At 32.5% G+C, this 19,597-nt stretch overlaps 4 protein-coding genes across 4 annotated transcripts; 3 read left to right on the forward strand and 1 right to left on the reverse strand.

Annotated features, from left to right (window-relative positions):
- Positions 1–788: 788 nt before the first annotated feature.
- Positions 789–3,565, forward strand: LOC120076518 (uncharacterized). The gene is made up of 3 exons (XM_039030372.2): positions 789–867; positions 2,208–2,534; positions 3,357–3,565. The coding sequence occupies exons 1-3, from the start codon at positions 789–791 to the stop codon at positions 3,563–3,565; spliced, it is 615 nt and encodes a 204-aa protein (XP_038886300.2).
- Positions 3,566–5,460: 1,895 nt separating this feature from the next.
- LOC120076526 (VASCULAR-RELATED NAC-DOMAIN 6) lies at positions 5,461–10,243 on the forward strand. The gene is made up of 5 exons (XM_090307848.1): positions 5,461–5,916; positions 7,152–7,293; positions 7,525–7,616; positions 7,747–7,849; positions 9,851–10,243. Exons 1-5 carry the CDS (start codon positions 5,614–5,616, stop codon positions 10,006–10,008), a joined length of 798 nt encoding a protein of 265 aa, XP_090163974.1. The 5' UTR covers positions 5,461–5,613; the 3' UTR covers positions 10,009–10,243.
- A 1,259-nt stretch (positions 10,244–11,502) lies between these two features.
- Positions 11,503–12,466, forward strand: ADF10 (actin depolymerizing factor 10). The gene is made up of 2 exons (XM_090307851.1): positions 11,503–11,880; positions 12,288–12,466. Exons 1-2 carry the CDS (start codon positions 11,639–11,641, stop codon positions 12,436–12,438), a joined length of 393 nt encoding a protein of 130 aa, XP_090163977.1. The 5' UTR covers positions 11,503–11,638; the 3' UTR covers positions 12,439–12,466.
- Positions 12,119–17,324, reverse strand: LOC120086310 (uncharacterized). The gene is made up of 6 exons (XM_039042889.2): positions 16,976–17,324; positions 15,194–15,798; positions 13,877–14,069; positions 13,653–13,717; positions 13,345–13,555; positions 12,119–13,192 (listed from the first exon to the last, which is right to left on the reverse strand). Exons 1-6 carry the CDS (start codon positions 17,162–17,164, stop codon positions 12,830–12,832), a joined length of 1,626 nt encoding a protein of 541 aa, XP_038898817.1. The 5' UTR covers positions 17,165–17,324; the 3' UTR covers positions 12,119–12,829.
- Positions 17,325–19,597: the final 2,273 nt, after the last annotated feature.

Below are 19,597 nucleotides of genomic sequence, written 5' to 3' on the forward strand. Positions count from 1 at the left end.
AGTTTGAACATGAAATCACGTGTTAGACATAACTGATGCGTTTGCTCCCATGCGTCTGAGGTCATGCGTCGGAATGATGATGCGTTAATCTTAGCATGGAATGACCATGCGTTAATCTAAACCAAATAGTTCGTTTTGACAATTTTTTAGTTCAATAATATAATGCAGATAAGAATATTTGAACTTTTAATACTGATAACTAAGAGTACATTTTTATGTTAGTCAACTTTGATTCACATTTTGTCTTGAACATCATATTTATTTTGTTTTTGCAAAATTAAATTATCATTCTCACCATGATAGAAATGTAACCTCTGAAAATAGAACTTTTTTTAAAAAAACTTTGGGTTGTTTTCAAATATAGAAAAATGTACCAAAATATTTACAAAATATAGTAAATTCCAAAACCTATTATTGATACACTTATAGAAATTTATCCGTGTCTATTGGACTGATAAATTTTGAAATTTGGTTATATTTTGTAAATATTTTCAGCAATTTTACCATTTGAAATAATTTCCCTAAAATTTTCTTTTTCTTCGGTTATGGTCCCCTATGCAAGCATCTATAACAACTTTTTCTTTTCTGAATAATTTTTAAAAATATCTTATTTTTTCCAATATAAAAGTCCCTTTGCTTTGTAAATATCTATAAAACTCCCCTTGAAGTTCCAGAGGGCTCAGAAATAGCATTTGGCTCACAAGAACTCCATATAACAAAGCTTGAAAAAGCTTAAAAGTTTTTGTGCCCTTTAACCTCCATTGATGTTGTTTCCTAGCTTTGCCAAAATGAATAATTCTAAATTTTGTATTAGCAAGCTTGCAATTGCGGCTCTTTTCATGGCTCTCTCCCTCCAAGCAACAATAGGTACACTTATATAAACTCTACCTTAAACTATATATGTTGTATAACCTTTTTTAGTCTACATTTTTGTATATAAGTTGTTCTTCTTTGATTGCTATCAACTCAAGAACAAAATTTGTGAGCATGGGTGGAGTAAAATTTTTCTTTCAAAGAGAATCGATAAATCATTTGCTTAAAAAGTTACTTTCAAGTATATGTCTATTGGCTCGTAAACAAATATCTAATAAATTCTTAAATTTTAAAAATATAGATCACGTTTCAATTTTATCTCTCTAACAAATCACCAACACACTTTCACAAATTAAAAAAAAAAAAGAACCAATCTATCTATTATAGAATTGAATTTTACGTCAAATATGATTCTAAACATTCAAATTTGCATCTTATAATTATAGGTCTTTGATTTTTGTCAGTACAATTGTGAGGTGGAGGATTAAACTTTCATCCTCTTGGGATGGAAGTCATGTACCAATACTACTAGGTCAAACTTGCTTTGGTGATGTAACTACTTATTCATCCGTTACTTCGTAGTTCTATATCCTTAGAAGTATATAATTTAGGTTATCATATATCGTGACTTAATCTAGTATTAAAATGCCATTTTGGTTCCCTAGTTTGAAGTTTTTTCAATTTTAGTTTATCTACTCTCAAAGAATCTTAAATTTATTTCCCACTACTAATTTGTTGTTGATTAAAAAAATTATTATTTATTAACATTTTTACTATAAATTTTGAAAACATAATTACATATTGTAATTTGAGGGGACTAAATTTAAGATTTATTAAAAATACAATACTAAAACTGCGGAATTGAAAGTACAAAAACTAAAATTGAACAAGTTTCGAAGTTTGGGGATCAAAATACTAGTTTAACAAAAACTAAACATCATGGTGCATTCCAAATTACCCTTTGGCTTTTGTGCATATCTCATCCAACTGTTCAATCCTAATTTGTCACATGACAAATTCTTCTGATATATTTTTCAATTAAATTTTGTTTTTTTATTAGAGCATAGGATGTAATTAAGTATTGCTCGTATATATGTAAAAGAAAAAACGTGTTGCTTGTACAATAATCAAAATCACATTTAAGTATGAGTGACTATTTGGATTGACTAAAAAAAGAAAATGTCTTTTAGAAAAGTCATTTTTACTTCAACATTTAAAAAAAAAAAAAAAAACAGTTCAAAAAACACTTTAAGAATATTTTAAAAGGTATTTTGAGCGATTACCAAGTTAAAAAAAAACGCAAGATTAAAATGTAAATTTTGGAAAGCCAAAACACAATTGAAAAAACAACGATGATGATGCAGGAGAATCAAGAAAAACGAAAAGCATGAAGAGGATAAAATGTGAGGCTCTAGAGAAAAGCAAGTATGCATTTGCAGTGTCATGGTCAGAAAAAAGATGTGTGCTTGAAAAGACAGTGAAACGCGGCGGAGGAGAAGCATTCACATGTCAGACATCAGAGATTATGGAAGTGAAGGAATTAAGGAACAGAGTGGAAACAGAGGAGTGTGTCCAAGGTTGTGGCCTCGACAGAAACACTCTCGGCATCTCCTCTGACTCCCTTCTCGATGCTCGCTTCACTCACACTCTCTGTTCCTCTCGTTGCTATGACCATTGCCCTAATGTCGTCCACCTCTTCTTCAACCTCGCCGCTGCTGAAGGTCATTACATTACCGCACCTTGTCTTATAACAATTTTGTTTTTTGCAATTATTTTTTTTTATTTAAATACTACTTTGCTCATTGTACCTTTAGTTTTAATTCATTTTAGTACTTGTTCTTTCAAAATACTCATTTTTCTTGCTTTATTTTCAAAACTTTTTATTTTTGTACACTTTCAACTTTGGAGCATTTTGGTCTTACTTTTAAAAAGTGAATATTTTGGTATCTCTATTTTCATTTTTAAGGAATCAAAATGGTCACTTTTTGAAACTTCAAAAACCAAAATGAACAAAAGTTGAAAGAAACTAACAAGAATGAACGTCTTGAAAATATAGAGACTAAAATGAACTAAAGTTGAAAGTGTAATAAGCAAAATGAACATTTTAAATATATAGATACCAAAATGAACAAAAAAAAAAAGTACGGTCACAAAGTTCTTTTTTTGTTTTCCTTTTGTTTTTTTGGTGTTGGAATGCCTTGAATCTTAATCAAAATTAGTTTAGGAGATTTGTTGGAATGCCTTGAATCCTACATCTAAGTAGAATTGGTATTTGATATATTTAATTATTTAAATTTTTTCTTTTTCCACTTAGAATTTAGAGAAGTGCACTATATAAACTCTCTAACCCTATATGCATTATTTGACATATTCTATATTTTTTATAATATTCTCTCTAATAATCTTGTCCTCCATCTGTCCCGTGGATGTAGCTAACATATTGTTAGTAAACTACGTAAATCAATGTGTCGATCTTCTCTATTTCTTTTTACATTTTTTGTATTCTTTAATTATCGATTTCGTAACATTGTTGAAATTGGCAGGTTTGTTTCTTCCGAAGCTTTGTAAGGCTCAAGGAGGAAATGTGAAAGGAGAAATGTCGGAGATTAGAAGTTCTGGGATGGTTGCATCGGGATCGATTCAGTCGGCTTCTTTTTCGATTGCTCCTGTAGTCGCACAAGGGCCGGTTCAGTTTAGCTCTCTGTCATTTGCTCCGGCACTCACTCCCATTGCAAATGATCATCTTTACTAAAAAAAATTATAATTAGAGAAGAAGGCTAAAGAGCTTTGTGTGTGTATGGCTTTCTTGGTTGTTTGTTGATGGTCTCTCAGGCTTACTTTTTCATTTTCTTTTCCCTTTTTTTTAGTTTGGTCTCTTGTAATAAAATTTAGATATATTGTGAAATAATCTCATTCAATAAGTATATGATTTTTTATTTTTATTTTTTGAAAATTAAATTGAACTATTTAGGTCATGTTTGGTAAACATTTCGTTTTTTGTTTTTCTTTCCTTTTCTTAATCATTTTTTTTTTAATTTTGGTTTGATTTTTTAAACCATTAGTAAAAAGTAGATAACAAAGAAAAAAAGTTGGAGGTAGAAGTGGTTTTTATAAGCTTAATTTTCAAAAATAAAAAATAAAAAAGACGAAATGGTTATCAAACGGGACCTTAGTAATTTTGCATAACATCAATGATACTTATTGAATGAATACATCTTCAACATAGACATATTTGTACTAACTCAACAAAATTACCTTAGTTTTCTAATGGTTAAATTACTAGTTTAGTCACTTCCATTTTGTGTATACTAAAACCTTAAAATTTTAAAAATATGTAATAGGTCTTTGAACATTTTATTCAATGTCTAATAGGTTCGTTAAATTTTAAAATTTCAAATAGATACCCGAGCTTTCAATTCCGTGTTTTATTTGGTCTCAAACATATTTAATAGTTTCTTAAAATTGACGAATCTATTAAATATAAAGTTAAATTTTGTGTCTAGCAAGATATTAAACTTTTGATTTTGTAAAAATATATTTGCTTATTTTAAAAATGTGTTGAATAGGGTGATAATTCATTTTAGACATAAAATTAAAACAAAACAACTACACAAATAAAAAGTTTAGAGACTTATTAGATATTTTTTTTATAATTTAATGAATAATGATCTATTACATACAAATTTGAAAATCCAATTCGTTACCTTTTGAAGTTTAAAAACTATAATGATAATTTAACGTTTCTAAGTTCAAACCCAATAAAAAAGCCAAAAACCGAAAGGAAAATTAAATGAATGTATCATTTAATAGATTAAAATTTAAATCTTATTTTGGTTTATGAACTTTGAATAATATTCTATTTTGATCTCTAAACTTTTAAAAATATATGTTTTAGTCCCTAAACTTTGAATATTATTTTATTTTGGTCCCTAAACTTTAAAAAAATGTTCATTTAGTTTCTAAATTTTTAAAAAGTGTCTAAACAGTATAGGGTCTGGTTTTACTTTGGTCCCTGATCTATTAAAACTTTGTTAACTCTTTACCAAAATGGCGAGATGACTAGTATTTTTGAATGTCTAAGCTACCAAATAAGTTAGCTACGCTAACAAATCTTGAGTTACACTTTTGAATAAGATGGCAAAAAGAGAGATTTTAGAAGACATTTTTAGTTCATAATTTTGGTTGTTCAGTATTTTGATGTATTGGTTGGTGACATCTTATTTCACCTTCATCTTGCTCAATACATCTAGAGCCTAGTCATCCAAAATTACAAGATTCATCGTATTTTTGTTAGTACGGACTAAAATAAATATTTTTTAAAAAGTTTAGGGACTAAAACAAATGTTTTTTAAATTTTAGGGACCAAAGTAGAACCAGATTTAAAGTTGAAGGACTAAAATTGAATTTAAATGAAAGATTAATAACTATTTTCAAATATAGAAAATTAATCAAAATATTTACAAATATAAACAAAACTTCACTATCTAACTATTAATGAATCAAAATATTTATAAATATAACAAAATTTTACTATCTATTTGACTATTTTTATAAATATTTACTATAATTTTATCATTGAAATTATCCTTTAATAAAGTTTGTTGGTACACTATCTCAGACTTGAAACTCTTAGACTAAGACTTGACTGGGCCTTGATTTATAAATCAGCCCAATTAGAATGAGAAGAAACCGACATGTAGTTTTTAGTTTATACCCATTCGCATAAACCTCGCCGTCTATCCGTTTGTTGAGAAACCTTCGTCGGGATTTCGCCGGAGCCGTCACCTTCCGATCCTGAAGATGGTAAGCCAAAGGCAAAGACTTGCTCGGAAAAAGTACAGAGAAGAACACCCAGAACTGTTCCCGAAAGCAGAGCCAACGCCACCAAAAGACCCTGACAAGAAGAAGAAGAAGAGTAAATTCAAGCGCAAAAAGGAAGAATCGATTTCAAACAGAGACGCAAATAAACCCTACAAAAAGGGTTTTAAGAAACACCCTCTTAGAGTGCCTGGGATGAAGCCTGGAGAAAGCTGCTTCATCTGCAAAGCTAAAGACCACATTGCTAAGCTTTGCCCTGAAAAGGCTCAATGGGAGAAGAACAAGGTTCGTCTTTCTGTTTTACCTTTCGTTCTTCTGTTGTTTCACTGTTCACTGAGTTTATGGAAATTTTGCTCAAAGAATAGGGTTCTCTTTTCAAAGCTACTACTGTAAGGAATGTGCTATCCTTGACAGTGGTTAGGATTGGATTCTGCTCTCCAATTTTAGGGAAACTTCTTAATATAGTTGGGCCCATGCTTAGGCTTCTTCTATCAACTATTGTCACTTTGAAATAGGTTGTTAGAGGTCTTGGGCTAGAGTGACATGGATTATATGGAAGAAGCTCTGTGATGATAATCTTTTTGGAAAGTGGAAGGATTGAAATTAAAGAATTTCTTTAGACAAATATGGGGATATGTGGGGATACTTTTTATGGCATGTTAATGGTTTTGAACAAAGATTTTTGAAACTTTCTATGCTAGGGTAGTACTAAAGACTCCGAGAGTAAATTAATCTCGCTCATCTCAATAATGAATGGAAGAAGGACATATATATATACTCTGTACAATACACGGAAATAACTAACTGTATGACTAACTATACAAGACATGGAAACAATCCATGACTTCAAGAACTCACCAGTGGGTCATGGCAGAAATCCATCAACAAAGCAAAACTTGTTCTTAACAGTGAGCCCAGTCACCGTAGCCTTACTCCATGATGTGTAATTAGTTTCAGTCAATAGGTACGAAACAAGAAACGACATTGGTGGAATCAGAATGATGAAGATAGTAGGATTGGCATACTGTTTGAGGATCGAAGAATTGGTAGATTGATTTGCAGTAGAAGAAGAAAAAACAGGATTAGGGTTTGTGAGAGAAGGCTCAACCATGAGAAGCAACACGCAAGAGATGAAGAACTGTCGGAGAGAAAAATAAAACTCAACTGATACCATATTAACGACTCAGAGAGTAAATTAATCTTGCCCATCTCATTAATGAATGGAACAAGGATATATACCCTTGAAATGACCAACTGTATGACTAACTATACAATACATGGAAATGAAAATATCACATTTTCATAGTTAGGGTGGACTTTGTTCGTTTATTCTTCCTTTGGTTCTTGCAATCTCCTATTTTCTTGAGTATGGTTGAACATCCAGTCCTTCCATCATGCCTCTTAATAGCATTTAAGGTTGTTTTTGGCTTTTGCATTCGAGGACATTAATAACAAAGTTTTTGTAATAGTGTCATGCTGAAGGGAGTCTTATGTCCATCTCTGTTATTTGGCATTCACAGATATGCTTGCTTTGCCGAAGACGAGGGCACAGCCTAAAAAATTGCCCGGACAAAAATGAAGGGACTCTGGATAAGAAGTTATGCTATAATTGTGGTGAAACAGGACATTCATTGGCTAATTGTCCACAACCCATTCAAGATGGTAAATTTTGTTACAATTCAAACTCATATTTATCAGTGCTTTGCATAATATGTAGAATATTTCCTTTTCGGTTTCCTTGTGGCATTCGATTTTCAATTTTTCCAAACCAAGTGACTTTCATATATTCCTATGAAATGCAGCGCTTTTGTGATACAGATGCTATGGAGCTCTTAAGGCTTTATTTATTTATTTTCTGAATTATATGTTTCGTTTTCCATCTTGGATCTATAGGGGGAACTAAATTCGCCAGTTGTTTTATTTGTAATGAAAGTGGACACTTGAGCAAGAACTGTCCAAAGAATACTCATGGTATCTACCCTAAGGTATTTGATTTAACCTTTACATATTTAACTTTCATGTGATGGTGATGGTCACACACCAGACTCTTGGCTTCACTGTAATAAATTCTAGGATTTCCCACAGTTAAGAATTTCCTTGTATGATATTCTGCAGGGTGGTGGTTGTAAAACTTGTGGGGAAGTCACACATTTAGCTAAGGATTGTCCAAACAAAGGCACCCAAGTGATTGATAGGGTTGGTGAATCTGGTTACAGATGTAAGTTTTCCTGCTTCTAGTTTCTTATTTCTATTTTTATTTATCAGTTTCCAACTTTGTTTCAAGCATTTCATTTTTTGTGTGTGCTGTTGTGACATGTTTTGTCGATACAAACAATCTAAAAATTATTCTATTTCAAAAAAAAATCCAAAAATTATAATTTTTTTTTTAAAAAGATGTCATAATCTCTTCATATATTAATTCTCTCTTTCTCATTGGGATATTATGTACATAAAAAAATAGAGCTTCGTTATCCGTGCAGACAGTTTTCTTGAAGATATTTAACTCATTAATTAAATGCATGTAAATTGGGCTAAGAAGTGTAGCGTATGTTTGGTTAGTCGATTTATTCATCTCAAGCTAGTTTTTCTAATCCCACGTGCTACTTAAACTTCTTTTATACAAGCTACAAAATATTAACTTTTAGGGGACGTTTGGGGCAAAGAGTTGGTTATTATAGTTCTAGGTTATTATAGTTGAGTTATAATAATTTGTGTTTGGGGTGTAGATTATTTTAGTTTGAGTTATAATAGTATGCGTTTGAGGTGTAAACTATTTTAGTTTAAGAAGAAAATCGTAAATGCTGTGGCAAATAATAAAAAAATGATGAATGTAAAATAGTAAAAACTATAACAAATAGTAAATACTAGCAAATGGGGTTTTGAAATAGTGTTGACGGTAGCTAATTGGGAAATACAAAATAGTATTGACTGTAGCAAGAGGTGGTTATTATAACCTTAGGATAGTTCTTGCCCCAAACATCTCCTTAGGAATTATGAACCTACAAATGAAATACAGAGTTACACAAGCCAAAGTTTCTGGAATTCATTCATTTGCACAAAGTAAGGGCATGTTAGGATTGACCTTGCAAGGACTTAAAAAGTGTCTTTAAGCACGAACAAATTTTTTTTAATCACATAAAAAGTCAATTCAAACAAGTCCTAAGATTATTGATAGTATTTGAACTCATATATTCACTATTTAGGCAAAAGCCAAGGGAGTTCAAGATCTACCCCTTCTCCTCAATGCTCAAAGAGCTCAAAAAAAAAAAAAAAAAAAAAAAGAAGAAAAAGAAAAAAGAAAAAACGTATATGCCAAAAGATAAAAGAAAACTAGCTTCCCTCATCTTGCCCTAAATAGCCGAACTCTAACTAACTGAATCCAGTATCTCTCTCCTATTCTTCCCTCACATATTGCATCATTTTCCTCCCCCTTCGCTCTCTCCTATTCTTCCGAGTGTACACTTCAGTAATTGGGAGGCTTTCACTTACAAAAGTTTGGGTTTCCGAAAAACGTGGTTTTCGATTAGAAGAACAAAGCCAAACTTAATATAACTGAGCTAACCATCCCCATTTTGACCGAGATACGTGGGTTGGACATAGAAATCGTGACCTTTGGTCCTTTAGGATATTATTCCACCCACTCAAGGTCAAGCCTGCTTGAAGGAGCATCAAATAACAAAATTGATATGATGATCTGTATTCCTTTTCTAGGAGTCTGCAGGTGTATGTTACTACCCTATTATTCGTCAAAGTAAATGATTATGAATCTTCCAAAGGCACTTCTAACTAGTCAAAATACTTCGAAGTTTTTCATTAGTACTTGTTTCCATATCAACCATCATAGGTTAGCTTAGTGGTAAATAAAGGGCGTTGAGTTTGATAAAGGGCTAAGAAGGATAGGTTTGGTAGCCACCTACCTAGGATTTTATATCCTATAAGTTTCAAGGAATCGGAATTTCATGGATTCTTGGGAAAGAAAAAGCTTGTGCTTTGGAAATAAGTATTCCACAGATGTTTGTATAAAAAAACGTTATAGGAGAAAAGTCATCCTTCAAAATTACTACTCCAATTTGTGGACTAAAAGGGTGGGAGATACTTGGGAATGAGGAACCAAGTCGTCTGGATTGACAAACTGCTGCTAAAATTATCTATTAGAATATTTGCAAAAGCATGAATGGAATATACTGATAATGAGTAAGTATTTATTTTCTGGTCCCAGCATCTGGATATGTGGAAATGCCGAGACGACCAGAGACGAAGCGCATCAGTGGTGATGATCTCGAGGATGACTTCATGAGTGATGAAGATCGTTTGCAGATCAAAGATGCAAAAATGGGAAAGAAAAAGGGTCCTAAAGTTGTGAGGTTCATGGATTGATTCATAGCTGTATGAGATAAATTGTTCTCGTGTTTGTTGTAAAAACCTTTTCTTTTGCACATAAGAGAAAACTGGGTAGTTTTGGAACCTCACCCATTATTTACAAGTGTTTCTTAATTATTATTTTCATCAAATTATGTCTCAAAAGGAGGCTCATTATTTGATGACTTTTTTTTTTGTTTTTTTTGAGGAAGGAATGAAAAATACAAATGGTAACTAACTTTTCCCCTTTAAATCTCTTGCTTACTTGAAGGAGTGAAAATACAATTGATAGTCACTATTAATATATTCATTGTAATTTTCTGTTCTTTAACAACTATATACATATATTTCAATTTTTTTAAAAAAATGTGTGTAGTTCTTCGTTTTTTTTATTTTTTATTTTTTATTTTTTTTTAAATTAAAAAAAGAAATTAACTCCTATTTCTCATACACGAAGGACTAAATATGTGTTTCAATCCTTAATATTTGGGCTAAATGTATCAATGTATATGCATTCAATTATTTTTTAAATTATGTCCTTACCGAAGACAACATACAAATATAAATCCATAATATTTATAAGTTTGACAATGGTTAGTAAAACAACATTATAATTGGTCGTTAATTCGAGAGCTGATGGTTGAAGGTTTAATTTTTCACTTTTTAGAATTAAATTTACATTTTAATAGATCAATTTTATACAATGAATAATTTCATTTTTGAAAAATTCCTATACGTCGAATCATATGAAACTTGCATGAAACAAAATCAATACAAAATCATAGACATTTATGTCTAAATTGATCTACTTTTGTATTGAGTGGTTTAAATGTTATATTATTAATATGAAAATAATGGTAAAATTAAAGAGGTAAGTGTTTATTTTGGGGAAAGGTAAAGAAAGAATGGTGCTGTGTTTTAGGAAGAAATGTGGATGAGGACATAATCACCATTGAAAACAATTGTGAACCTTAGTTTTAACCCTCAAATTACTCCTTTTTATTCTCATCTCTCTCCCCCTAAATAAGGATCTCTTCATCTCTCACATTTCTCCTCTTCTCTTTTCTTCCATTATTCTTCCCCTCCATTTTTCCCTACACCCATCTCTCTCCCCTTTCTTTCACATTCTTCATACACAAAAATGGTAATTTCATCTCTCTCTCTCAATCTCTCTAACATCTTTCATGGCTAAGTGTTCTTGTTTGCAATCTTCTTTTATTACCCTTTTCTCAGTTTCAACACATGTTTATTGCCGTCGTCATCATTATTATTAGGTTAAATTACAACATCTGTAGATATTGGAATTTGAAATAGTGTGTTGGTAACCAGGAATGATAATTACGACCGTCACATGACACTATTTCAAGTCTCAACTTCTGTTCAACATTCTAATGCATTTCTACTTCATTAATGAAAGAATAGATATTCTTTTAAACAAAGAACAAAGTTTAAGAGCATTATTAGCCTTATTATTATTGAATTAGAGGAATGATGAAAAGTGAGAATATGAAGATTTGTACCTCCGACCTTAAGTACATGTTAATGCTCAAAATTGTGTTTTCATAGGTAATCTTAAAATATGATTAGATTAAAAAAGATAAGAATGATATGGTTGTTTGTTATGAATTAGGCGAACTCTGCATCTGGAATGGCTGTGAGGGATGAATGCAAGCTGAAATTTTTGGAGTTAAAAACGAAGAGGAACTATCGATTCATTATATTCAAGATTGAGAATCAAGAAGTTGTTGTGGAGAAACTTGGAAGCCCTGAAGAGACTTATGAGGATTTCACTGCTGCTATTCCTGCTAATGAGTGTCGCTATGCTGTCTTTGATTTTGATTTCACTACTGATGAGAACTGCCAGAAAAGCAAGATTTTCTTCATTGCATGGTAACCTTCCAACTTTGCAATATATTCTTACCTTTCACATTTCGTAAGCATTTCAAAACTACCTTTAAAGTTGAAATCCGTCGGAGTGTTCGACAAAAATCGAGACTCGAATGCTAACACGCAGTTTGACGATTTAAGGAATTTATACTCGAACGGTAGTTTGAAACGTTTGTGTAAGGTCAAAAGTAATACAACAACTAGTTTATGATATAGATATAGATAACAATCCAAACGAAGATTATACAAAACACCATTTCTTGATTTCCTCTTGGGACATGTAAGGAGAGAATTTCAACATACTTTGGTAAAATTTCAAGTTCTCAATCAAATTTTGTTACATAAACTACACCTTAAAGTTGGAGACAAACACATGAACTGAGGTTGTCTGTGATGTCTCTGTTTTGAAGGTCACCTGACACATCCAAAGTGAGAAATAAAATGGTTTATGCAAGCTCCAAGGACAGATTCAAGAGGGAATTGGATGGAATTCAGGTGGAATTACAAGCCACGGATCCTAGCGAAATGAGCTTCGACATAATCAAAGCTCGAGCTTTTTAAGCTCGATTTTCCTCCCTCTCTCTCTTTTTCTCCATCTTCATTTTTGAGACTAAGCATAACTAATGTTGTGACATTACTCTTTCACTTTCTTTGCCCCCTTTTTTCTTCTTTTTTTACTTTTTCATCTTTTTCACAGCTTTGTTTATTTTTGCTTCATGGGGTTTCACTGATCTCTAAAGCTGTATTGATGATCTGTTGTAATTCTATATCTATATATAAAAAAGGGACTTCCTTCTTTCACTTACTGTTTTTATGTGTAGTTTAAAATGGTAAGAAAAAGATTTCAACTTGAAGAAGAAAACATGTAAGAGAAGAACACCCAGATGACTTTTTGTATGGTTTGATCATCATTGATTAAGCTTTCTCTATTGAAGTAGAGGGGTGTCTTTATCTATGGCTGCTTACTTTGAGTATTCCAGAAACTTGTCTCCCATTTTTCTACTTGTTTGATTGAATTCTCTTTTCTACTAAGAACAAAATGAAGCGATGCGGGATCATATGGGGGTGGCATTGCGCAGGGGCTCGAATCTGCAGGCCTTTTCACTAATGAATCCATCATAAATTTCTTGGTGAGCCCTTCAGCTGGACAAGCCATGGCCTCAGAACAAAGCTTGATCGCATTGCGCGGTATCTTCGGCTTGAAAGTAAGGAGTTTAGAATATTCACTTAGAAGATGAAACATGTAGTCATAGACATAGTCCATCTTCAGCTCCTCTTGGATGAAACTGCTAGCTGCTTTACCAATGGCTTGTGCCTGAGTAACCACGAAATGATACATAACCTTGTACCCGAAACTCGAAGCGTATAAGGAGAATTTAAGTCGATAAGTAGCTTGACATGAATTCAAACCAAAAGTTGATACCAATATATACAGCTAGCAACCAGTTTGGCCTATTGTAGAATTACCTTTTGCTTATGGCTGTTGCCCCAATCAACTGCAAATTTTATAGACTTGCACTTGTCATCATCCTTTACGGGCCAATAGTGGTGCACCGGCATCAAACCTCTTGTGAAGAAGTCGTAGTAATGGGGCTTTACGATTAGGGTAACGGAATCACAAGCAAGAATGTATTTTTCGCTAACAGACCAAGCTGATCCTTCTATATAGATTTTATATCTGCAAATGTGTTTAAAACAAAGGAAAACAGAGTTGAGTTGAGTGAGAGATTGGCTAATAATATTGGAATGAACAAAGAGAGAGCTTCAAATTGTACCTATGAAGACATTGGTTTGCAAGATCTGATTGCTTGTATCCCTGCTGGGATTCTTTCATCCAATCCTGAAAATTGTTTTTCAAGCATTATAAGAATTCCTGTCCTAGTTCCTACTCCAATATTATGAGTCAAGCTCGATCCACTCGCAATCGAGTTCTGTTTCTGAACTTGAATGAATCATTAAGTGGCTTTATATTCAACAATATTCAAACATGAACCGATACCTGAGCGAATACACGAGTGTTCCAGTCTTGTTGGTCAGAGACATTGCATTTGAGTAGATCTTTTCGGGTTTCAGCGACCTCCGGATTTCCCTTCCAGTATGCATAAGCCTCTCTTCTCTTCCATGGGATCCTTTTATTCCCTTCTTTTAGATCCTTCAACAATGCCTCCCATGGCTTTATATTGATCTCTGGCCTACAAAAGTACACCACTATATAAATTATTAAATCATCATAACACTTAAAGCTTCAAGGAAACGACATTTTACTTATTCTATTGATTTCAGACCTAATGTTACTGTTAGAGTCAAAAGTTTAAAAGTTCATTTTGATCTTCTTAAAGGCAATTCCCATGATCGGTCTCAAACAATTAATTTCCAAGAAGCACAAAAACTTTAGTTTAGATAATGTATCAAGTTGAGGGTTATCCAGAGAAGGCCCAAAGCCCACAAGCGGGCTCAAGTCCAAAGAGGAGCAGAGGTTTGCATAGGGTTCCGCACGTCAAAAAAGAGAAAGTAAAACACTTAGTTCCTGTGTCAACCAGCCAAGCTTGTGAAGTTTCATCAAGGGGAAAATAACTGAGTCGAGCTTGCCGTTGGTACTTTGCAACCTCAAGGGCCTCACTCATTCTAACATCGTTGGTATTGCACATATCTCAAGGCAAATGTTGGAGGAGCCCCATACCAACAACCTCAAGGGGTAACTAATTCTCTATGTGCTTAGCTGAGCTAAATACTTCCTATAGTAACTTAAGCATCGGAGTGTGCTAAGCTCGGTACCACATTGGTGAAAGTACTCTTGCACAGGTTAGCTTCAACGACGTGTCCATGCCGGGCTGGAGGAGTGCTCATGGCCCATGTGCGAGTTTCATGCACCAACATATCACATACTTGTGAGATATGTATAAAACACAAGTTCTACCAAGTGATTACAAATCCGACAACTGCTCGAAAACTTATATGCATAATAAAACAGATATGAATCACTATATATCTACCATCTCACTTTTTAAGCATGTCACCGTGTCTACATACATATCTTTATCATGTTCGTGTCACAAATTTTTAATAAACCATAATGACCGTGTTTGTATGCCTACCTCTTATAGCATAACATAATAAGATACATTCTATTGGGCCAAAATGTCATATATTTGAATCTCTACTCCCCATTCATTGCACTAAAAAAAGGGAACAGAACAAGACATTAACCGAAAGCAAAGCAAAGCAAAGCAATAAGAACAAACATTCAATTCTCACAGCATGTTGTAATGTAAGCAAAATTTGAAGGGGGGAAATAAAAAGTGAAAGATTGACTCACCATCCCCAGAAGGACCAGTCAGGAAAAACAATATCCAGCGTGGCATCATCCCCACAATAACGAAACAAAGGAGGTGGGGTCGGCCCATTAGGCCCACTAAAATGGCTGGTCAAAATCACAGGCCAGTCAACGCAATCAAACATCAGCTCCAAATCCGGCACTTTTCCGGGGTACCTCCGTAACAACTGTAGGATCCCCCACACTGTAAAAGTATCTCTCGTTTGAAACGACTTTTTATAAGTCTCCACGTAAGCCTTCCCATTCAAAATCACCAGCCGGAAATTCGCCGTCCGTTTCCCAGCCTCTAGCGTGGCCCTCGTGATCCCCGTCCGGGCCCACGGCATCAGGTCCTCGTGGATCCAACGGAAGTGATCGGGGCACGTGGCTGATGATGGACGGTCCAGATCTTCCTCGACAGTCCATTTGGTCGGGTAGTTGGGAGGACAGGTTCCTCTTGTGATGTTATTGAAGGACGTACAATCGAGTGTGAATTCGACTTGTCGTCGGTGGTTTGGGTTTTCTGGGATTTGGGAAGTGTTGTTGGGGTAAAATTGGGCTTTCGCACTCCCTTTTATTGTGTTTCCAGATAAATTATGCGCTGTCGTCTGAAATAAAATCCAATCCAACGAATTTTCATTAAATTTTTCTGCCGACAAATTTAACAGTATCCCTAATCTCTCGGAAATTAGAAAGAAGGAAAAACCATTTTTATAAAAAAGAAATATGTTTCATAAACCATTCAAAATTATCTTTGAATTATAACTTTTTTTTTAAAAAAAAAAAAATTCTATGAACATTTGGACATGAAATATTGTAAGAATAAAAGAAAAATGGTCATGAAACAATGGAGCGTTGACTTAAACAAAACAATAAAAAGATTTCACCATTCAAATCTTCATTCTACATCACTCATTAGTCATTAAACCTAAATTTAGGTAAGAAAATTTTAAAGTATTTGTACTCCAAAAGTGGCTTTGAATTTGAGGTGTTTATGAAAGACTCAGAATATGAAACCTAGAAAAGACATGCGTACTTTTCAAATATAGTGTAAAGTTGAGGACTTTTCTAGAATAGACATGCATAGATTTAAGAACAATGTAAAAAGAAAAACAAAAACACGTTAGAATAACCCTCAAATAATTATATCCATTTAAATTTTAAATAATAATTGTATTTAGTCCCATCTTTTAGAATTATTTTTAAAAAAATGAAAATGAACTATTTTATTTAACTGAATCAATGATAAAAATATATTATAATCTATTGCAATCTCTCCCTAATAGATAGTGACATTTCACTATATATTTAAAATAATTACCAATCATTTATATGCACCATTCTTTGTTATAATTTTTTTATATATCACTTCTAATTAATTGTCATATTTTAAAATGGATATATGCATACGTGAGAATTGATGCGTGAATAACTTTTAAAATATAATTACAATAAAATGTCTGATTGTCCAGAGTACAAAATATAAAATAAATTGATATTTTTGGGAAAGGAAAAGTGGTGTCCACAAGAACGTGGCAAAATCTAAATAAAGGAGGAACAGGCGTCCGAAAAGTGAACAGCCTTATTGTTCCAGGAAAAATGTAGAACCGACAGTTCGGCCAATCCGTGGTTACTTATGACACTGGAAAACGACATGTCGGTTTCGTAACCTTGACAGTTTAAAAAACAATTGTTCTTGGAAATTAAGAGAGGAGAAATTGAAAGAATTAAGCAATTTAATTAGTGATGATCAGAGAATAAATGAAATTAAAGACGGGAACTTACAGAGGAATGAAGGAGGCGCGTGGAGAAGAAGACGCCGGTGAGGAGGAAGAGTGAGAAGAACAAGAAGAAGAGAGAGAAAGTGGCCGGAGATTTCAGAAATGGCTTTAACAGACGGTGATCGGAAAAATAGCGAGAGTTGGATGAAGCGTAATGTGAAAACCTCTGCTGGAAACTGCCGGCTTCTCTCATTTTAAAACTTCTTTATTCTTCCTTCACTCACTCCCCCACATTCTGCCTTTTTAGACCCACCACAGCCGCCGCCGTGCGGCAACGTCAGAGTGTAATTTTGATATTTAGATGAGAGAATGCGGGTTTTTAGATGGGATCGTGTGGCTTTCACTGAAATCATATATTGAATTAAGAAATTTTGTATAAACATAATAAAAATACCCCTTTTTTATCCTCAAAATTACAACTTTACATACTCAAATGTGATTCGTAGACGTGTCTAATAACAACTCTACAAAACATACTAAGAAAAAAAAAAAACATAAATATCAAATAACACAGACAATCCAAATAATCTAGATTATTCCATCTAAAATAACGGTTGGGTTGGATTAATTTTGTTCTTGAATTAGATTCGGTTAAATTTTTCTATTTTTGTTGGATTGAATTAGGTCGTAAAAAATTTAGGTTGTTTCAACATAAACTGAATTACTTCGTAGTGATTAGTTTGTAAATTTTTAACATATTTCTTTTAAAATTATTACGATATTTATCTTTGCTTGGGGTTTGCAATAAAAATCATACATATTTGGTATTTAGCATTTGAATTTTATAAAATTTTAGTTATTAGCCAAGTGTTGTATATAAAATTACATATTTTTAATTAAAAAAAAGTTATAACCCGACAACCCAACCAAATTCGAGTTGGGTTGGGTTTGGGTTGGAGACTTTTAGTTGGATCTTTTGGGTTACCAACCCAACCAAACCGAATTTTTAGATTTTTTTGGAAACACCATCAACTCAACCCATATACACCTTTAATAAACAGTAAAAATTGACATAGTTCAGTAATAGTATATTAGTTATGTATGTGGACAAAAGGAGAGAATAATTTTATTATTAGAGATATAGAGACACAAATAAGATTAGATGGTTTCTGTATCACACATATCAAATCTTAGGTTCAAAATTGTAAATAACATATAACGCAAATACAACTTAGACGATTTAAAGCGTCAAATAATCAATTTCAAGATATTTCAACAATATATATTAACAATAAATCGAGAGGTTTATGGTTTGTATCTTCTAATTATTCTATTATATTAAAAAAAATATGTATACATTAGACAAATATATGTACATATTAGACAAATTGAATTAAGCTTGAATGTAGGACATATGTAATATCTCTTCAAATTTTTTTTTTTAAAGTATACTATAAATATGAAGTAACAAAGATTTGAATCTTTTAATCTTTTGGAAGCGCAACATCTTATTATATCTTTTTGCCTATTATTTTTTTTTTCAAATTTATGAATTTATTAAACAAACTGAAGATGAATTTTGTTGTCTATTTAGACACCAAGTTCTCTAGCCTCTTTTTCTCACAAAAAAAATTCTTAAAAAGTTAAAAGTGCATATCAAACAAGCCAAAGAATTATTGGTAGGAATTAGGGATACCATTCACGTACTTCTTCATTCATTTTTCTTCTTAATAGTTATTTGAAATTGAAGTCATGTAATAATGTTTAGGATTTAGTTTATATGTGTTTAAAATGCTTGTATTTGTTTTCTTCCAAATAAATAAATAAAATGAAAATAAAATGCTTGTATTGTGATTACAAAATTATTCAAGAATTTTTTGTTTGATGAGACATTGTTAACTTGTTACATTTTTTTAGCTTATTAGTAAGAATAATTTGATATCCTATGTTTCACAAAAAAAAAAAAGAAAAAGTGATACTACTTATTTTATTTGGACTAAAATAGAACTACCGTATTAAAAGAGGTTATATAGAGAGAATTTTTACTTTTTCCTTTTGTCCTTAAATTTATCATAAATTTCCATATTGCCCTTTATTGAGTAGTTGTGACTTTTCGAGTGTAGATGTCTTTTTGAAAGACAGTGTAGGTGATTTTTCAAATTTTTAGTTTACAAAATAAATTTATATATTTAAAAAATTAAATCTTAAGTTGAATAAGTGCAATTGATGTTGGCGGGATACAACTCTTCAAGGTAAGATGATATAGATGCCAATTGATGGAAGAACCTTTTGAAATAAAATAAAATCTTACCCTCTAGGCGTGAATCCTTACCAACTTGATGGAAGAACCTTTTGAAATAAATTCTTACACTTGTTATATATATATATATATATATGTTTGCCTTTTTATCAACCGGTTCGATATTTTTCAATCCGTTTTTTTTGCCTAACTCGAATATGACTGATCGACTTCAACTTGGATCGGCAACCACATTTGATCGATTTGTGGTTTTCGATTTTTCCAAACACTCTTAGGGGCAGGGACGGAGAAACTTTCCCTACCTAGTGGCATCTGTACTTTATTGGGAGAGTTGTAAAATTTTTTAGTAATAATATTTGTTATTGGCAATTTGTTTTGAGAGAGAATGAGTTGAAATTGTGTTGTGAAATTAATGGTCGATTTAGT

The sequence above is a fragment of the Benincasa hispida genome, chromosome 1 (genome assembly GCF_027475165.1).
Source record: "Benincasa hispida cultivar pf3 chromosome 1, pf3_genome.v1.1, whole genome shotgun sequence".
Classification (NCBI taxonomy): Eukaryota; Viridiplantae; Streptophyta; class Magnoliopsida; order Cucurbitales; family Cucurbitaceae; genus Benincasa; species Benincasa hispida.

Excerpts from the sequence above, each read along its gene's own strand:
- LOC120076518 (XM_039030372.2), top strand. The coding sequence starts at position 789 with ATGAATAATTCTAAATTTTGTATTAGCAAGCTTGCAATTGCGGCTCTT. Across the intron at positions 868-2,207 it reads CTCCCTCCAAGCAACAATAG|GGATAAAATGTGAGGCTCTA; the intron begins GTACACTTATAT and ends AAAGCATGAAGA. Across the intron at positions 2,535-3,356 it reads CAACCTCGCCGCTGCTGAAG|GTTTGTTTCTTCCGAAGCTT; the intron begins GTCATTACATTA and ends TGAAATTGGCAG.
- LOC120076526 (XM_090307848.1), top strand. The coding sequence starts at position 5,614 with ATGGTAAGCCAAAGGCAAAGACTTGCTCGGAAAAAGTACAGAGAAGAA. Across the intron at positions 7,294-7,524 it reads TCCACAACCCATTCAAGATG|GGGGAACTAAATTCGCCAGT; the intron begins GTAAATTTTGTT and ends TTGGATCTATAG. Across the intron at positions 7,617-7,746 it reads CTCATGGTATCTACCCTAAG|GGTGGTGGTTGTAAAACTTG; the intron begins GTATTTGATTTA and ends GATATTCTGCAG.
- ADF10 (XM_090307851.1), top strand. The coding sequence starts at position 11,639 with ATGGCTGTGAGGGATGAATGCAAGCTGAAATTTTTGGAGTTAAAAACG. Across the intron at positions 11,881-12,287 it reads AAGATTTTCTTCATTGCATG|GTCACCTGACACATCCAAAG; the intron begins GTAACCTTCCAA and ends TCTGTTTTGAAG.
- LOC120086310 (XM_039042889.2), bottom strand. The coding sequence starts at position 17,164 with ATGAGAGAAGCCGGCAGTTTCCAGCAGAGGTTTTCACATTACGCTTCA. Across the intron at positions 13,556-13,652 it reads GCAAACCAATGTCTTCATAG|ATATAAAATCTATATAGAAG; the intron begins GTACAATTTGAA and ends ACACATTTGCAG. Across the intron at positions 13,193-13,344 it reads GCAACAGCCATAAGCAAAAG|GCACAAGCCATTGGTAAAGC; the intron begins GTAATTCTACAA and ends GTGGTTACTCAG.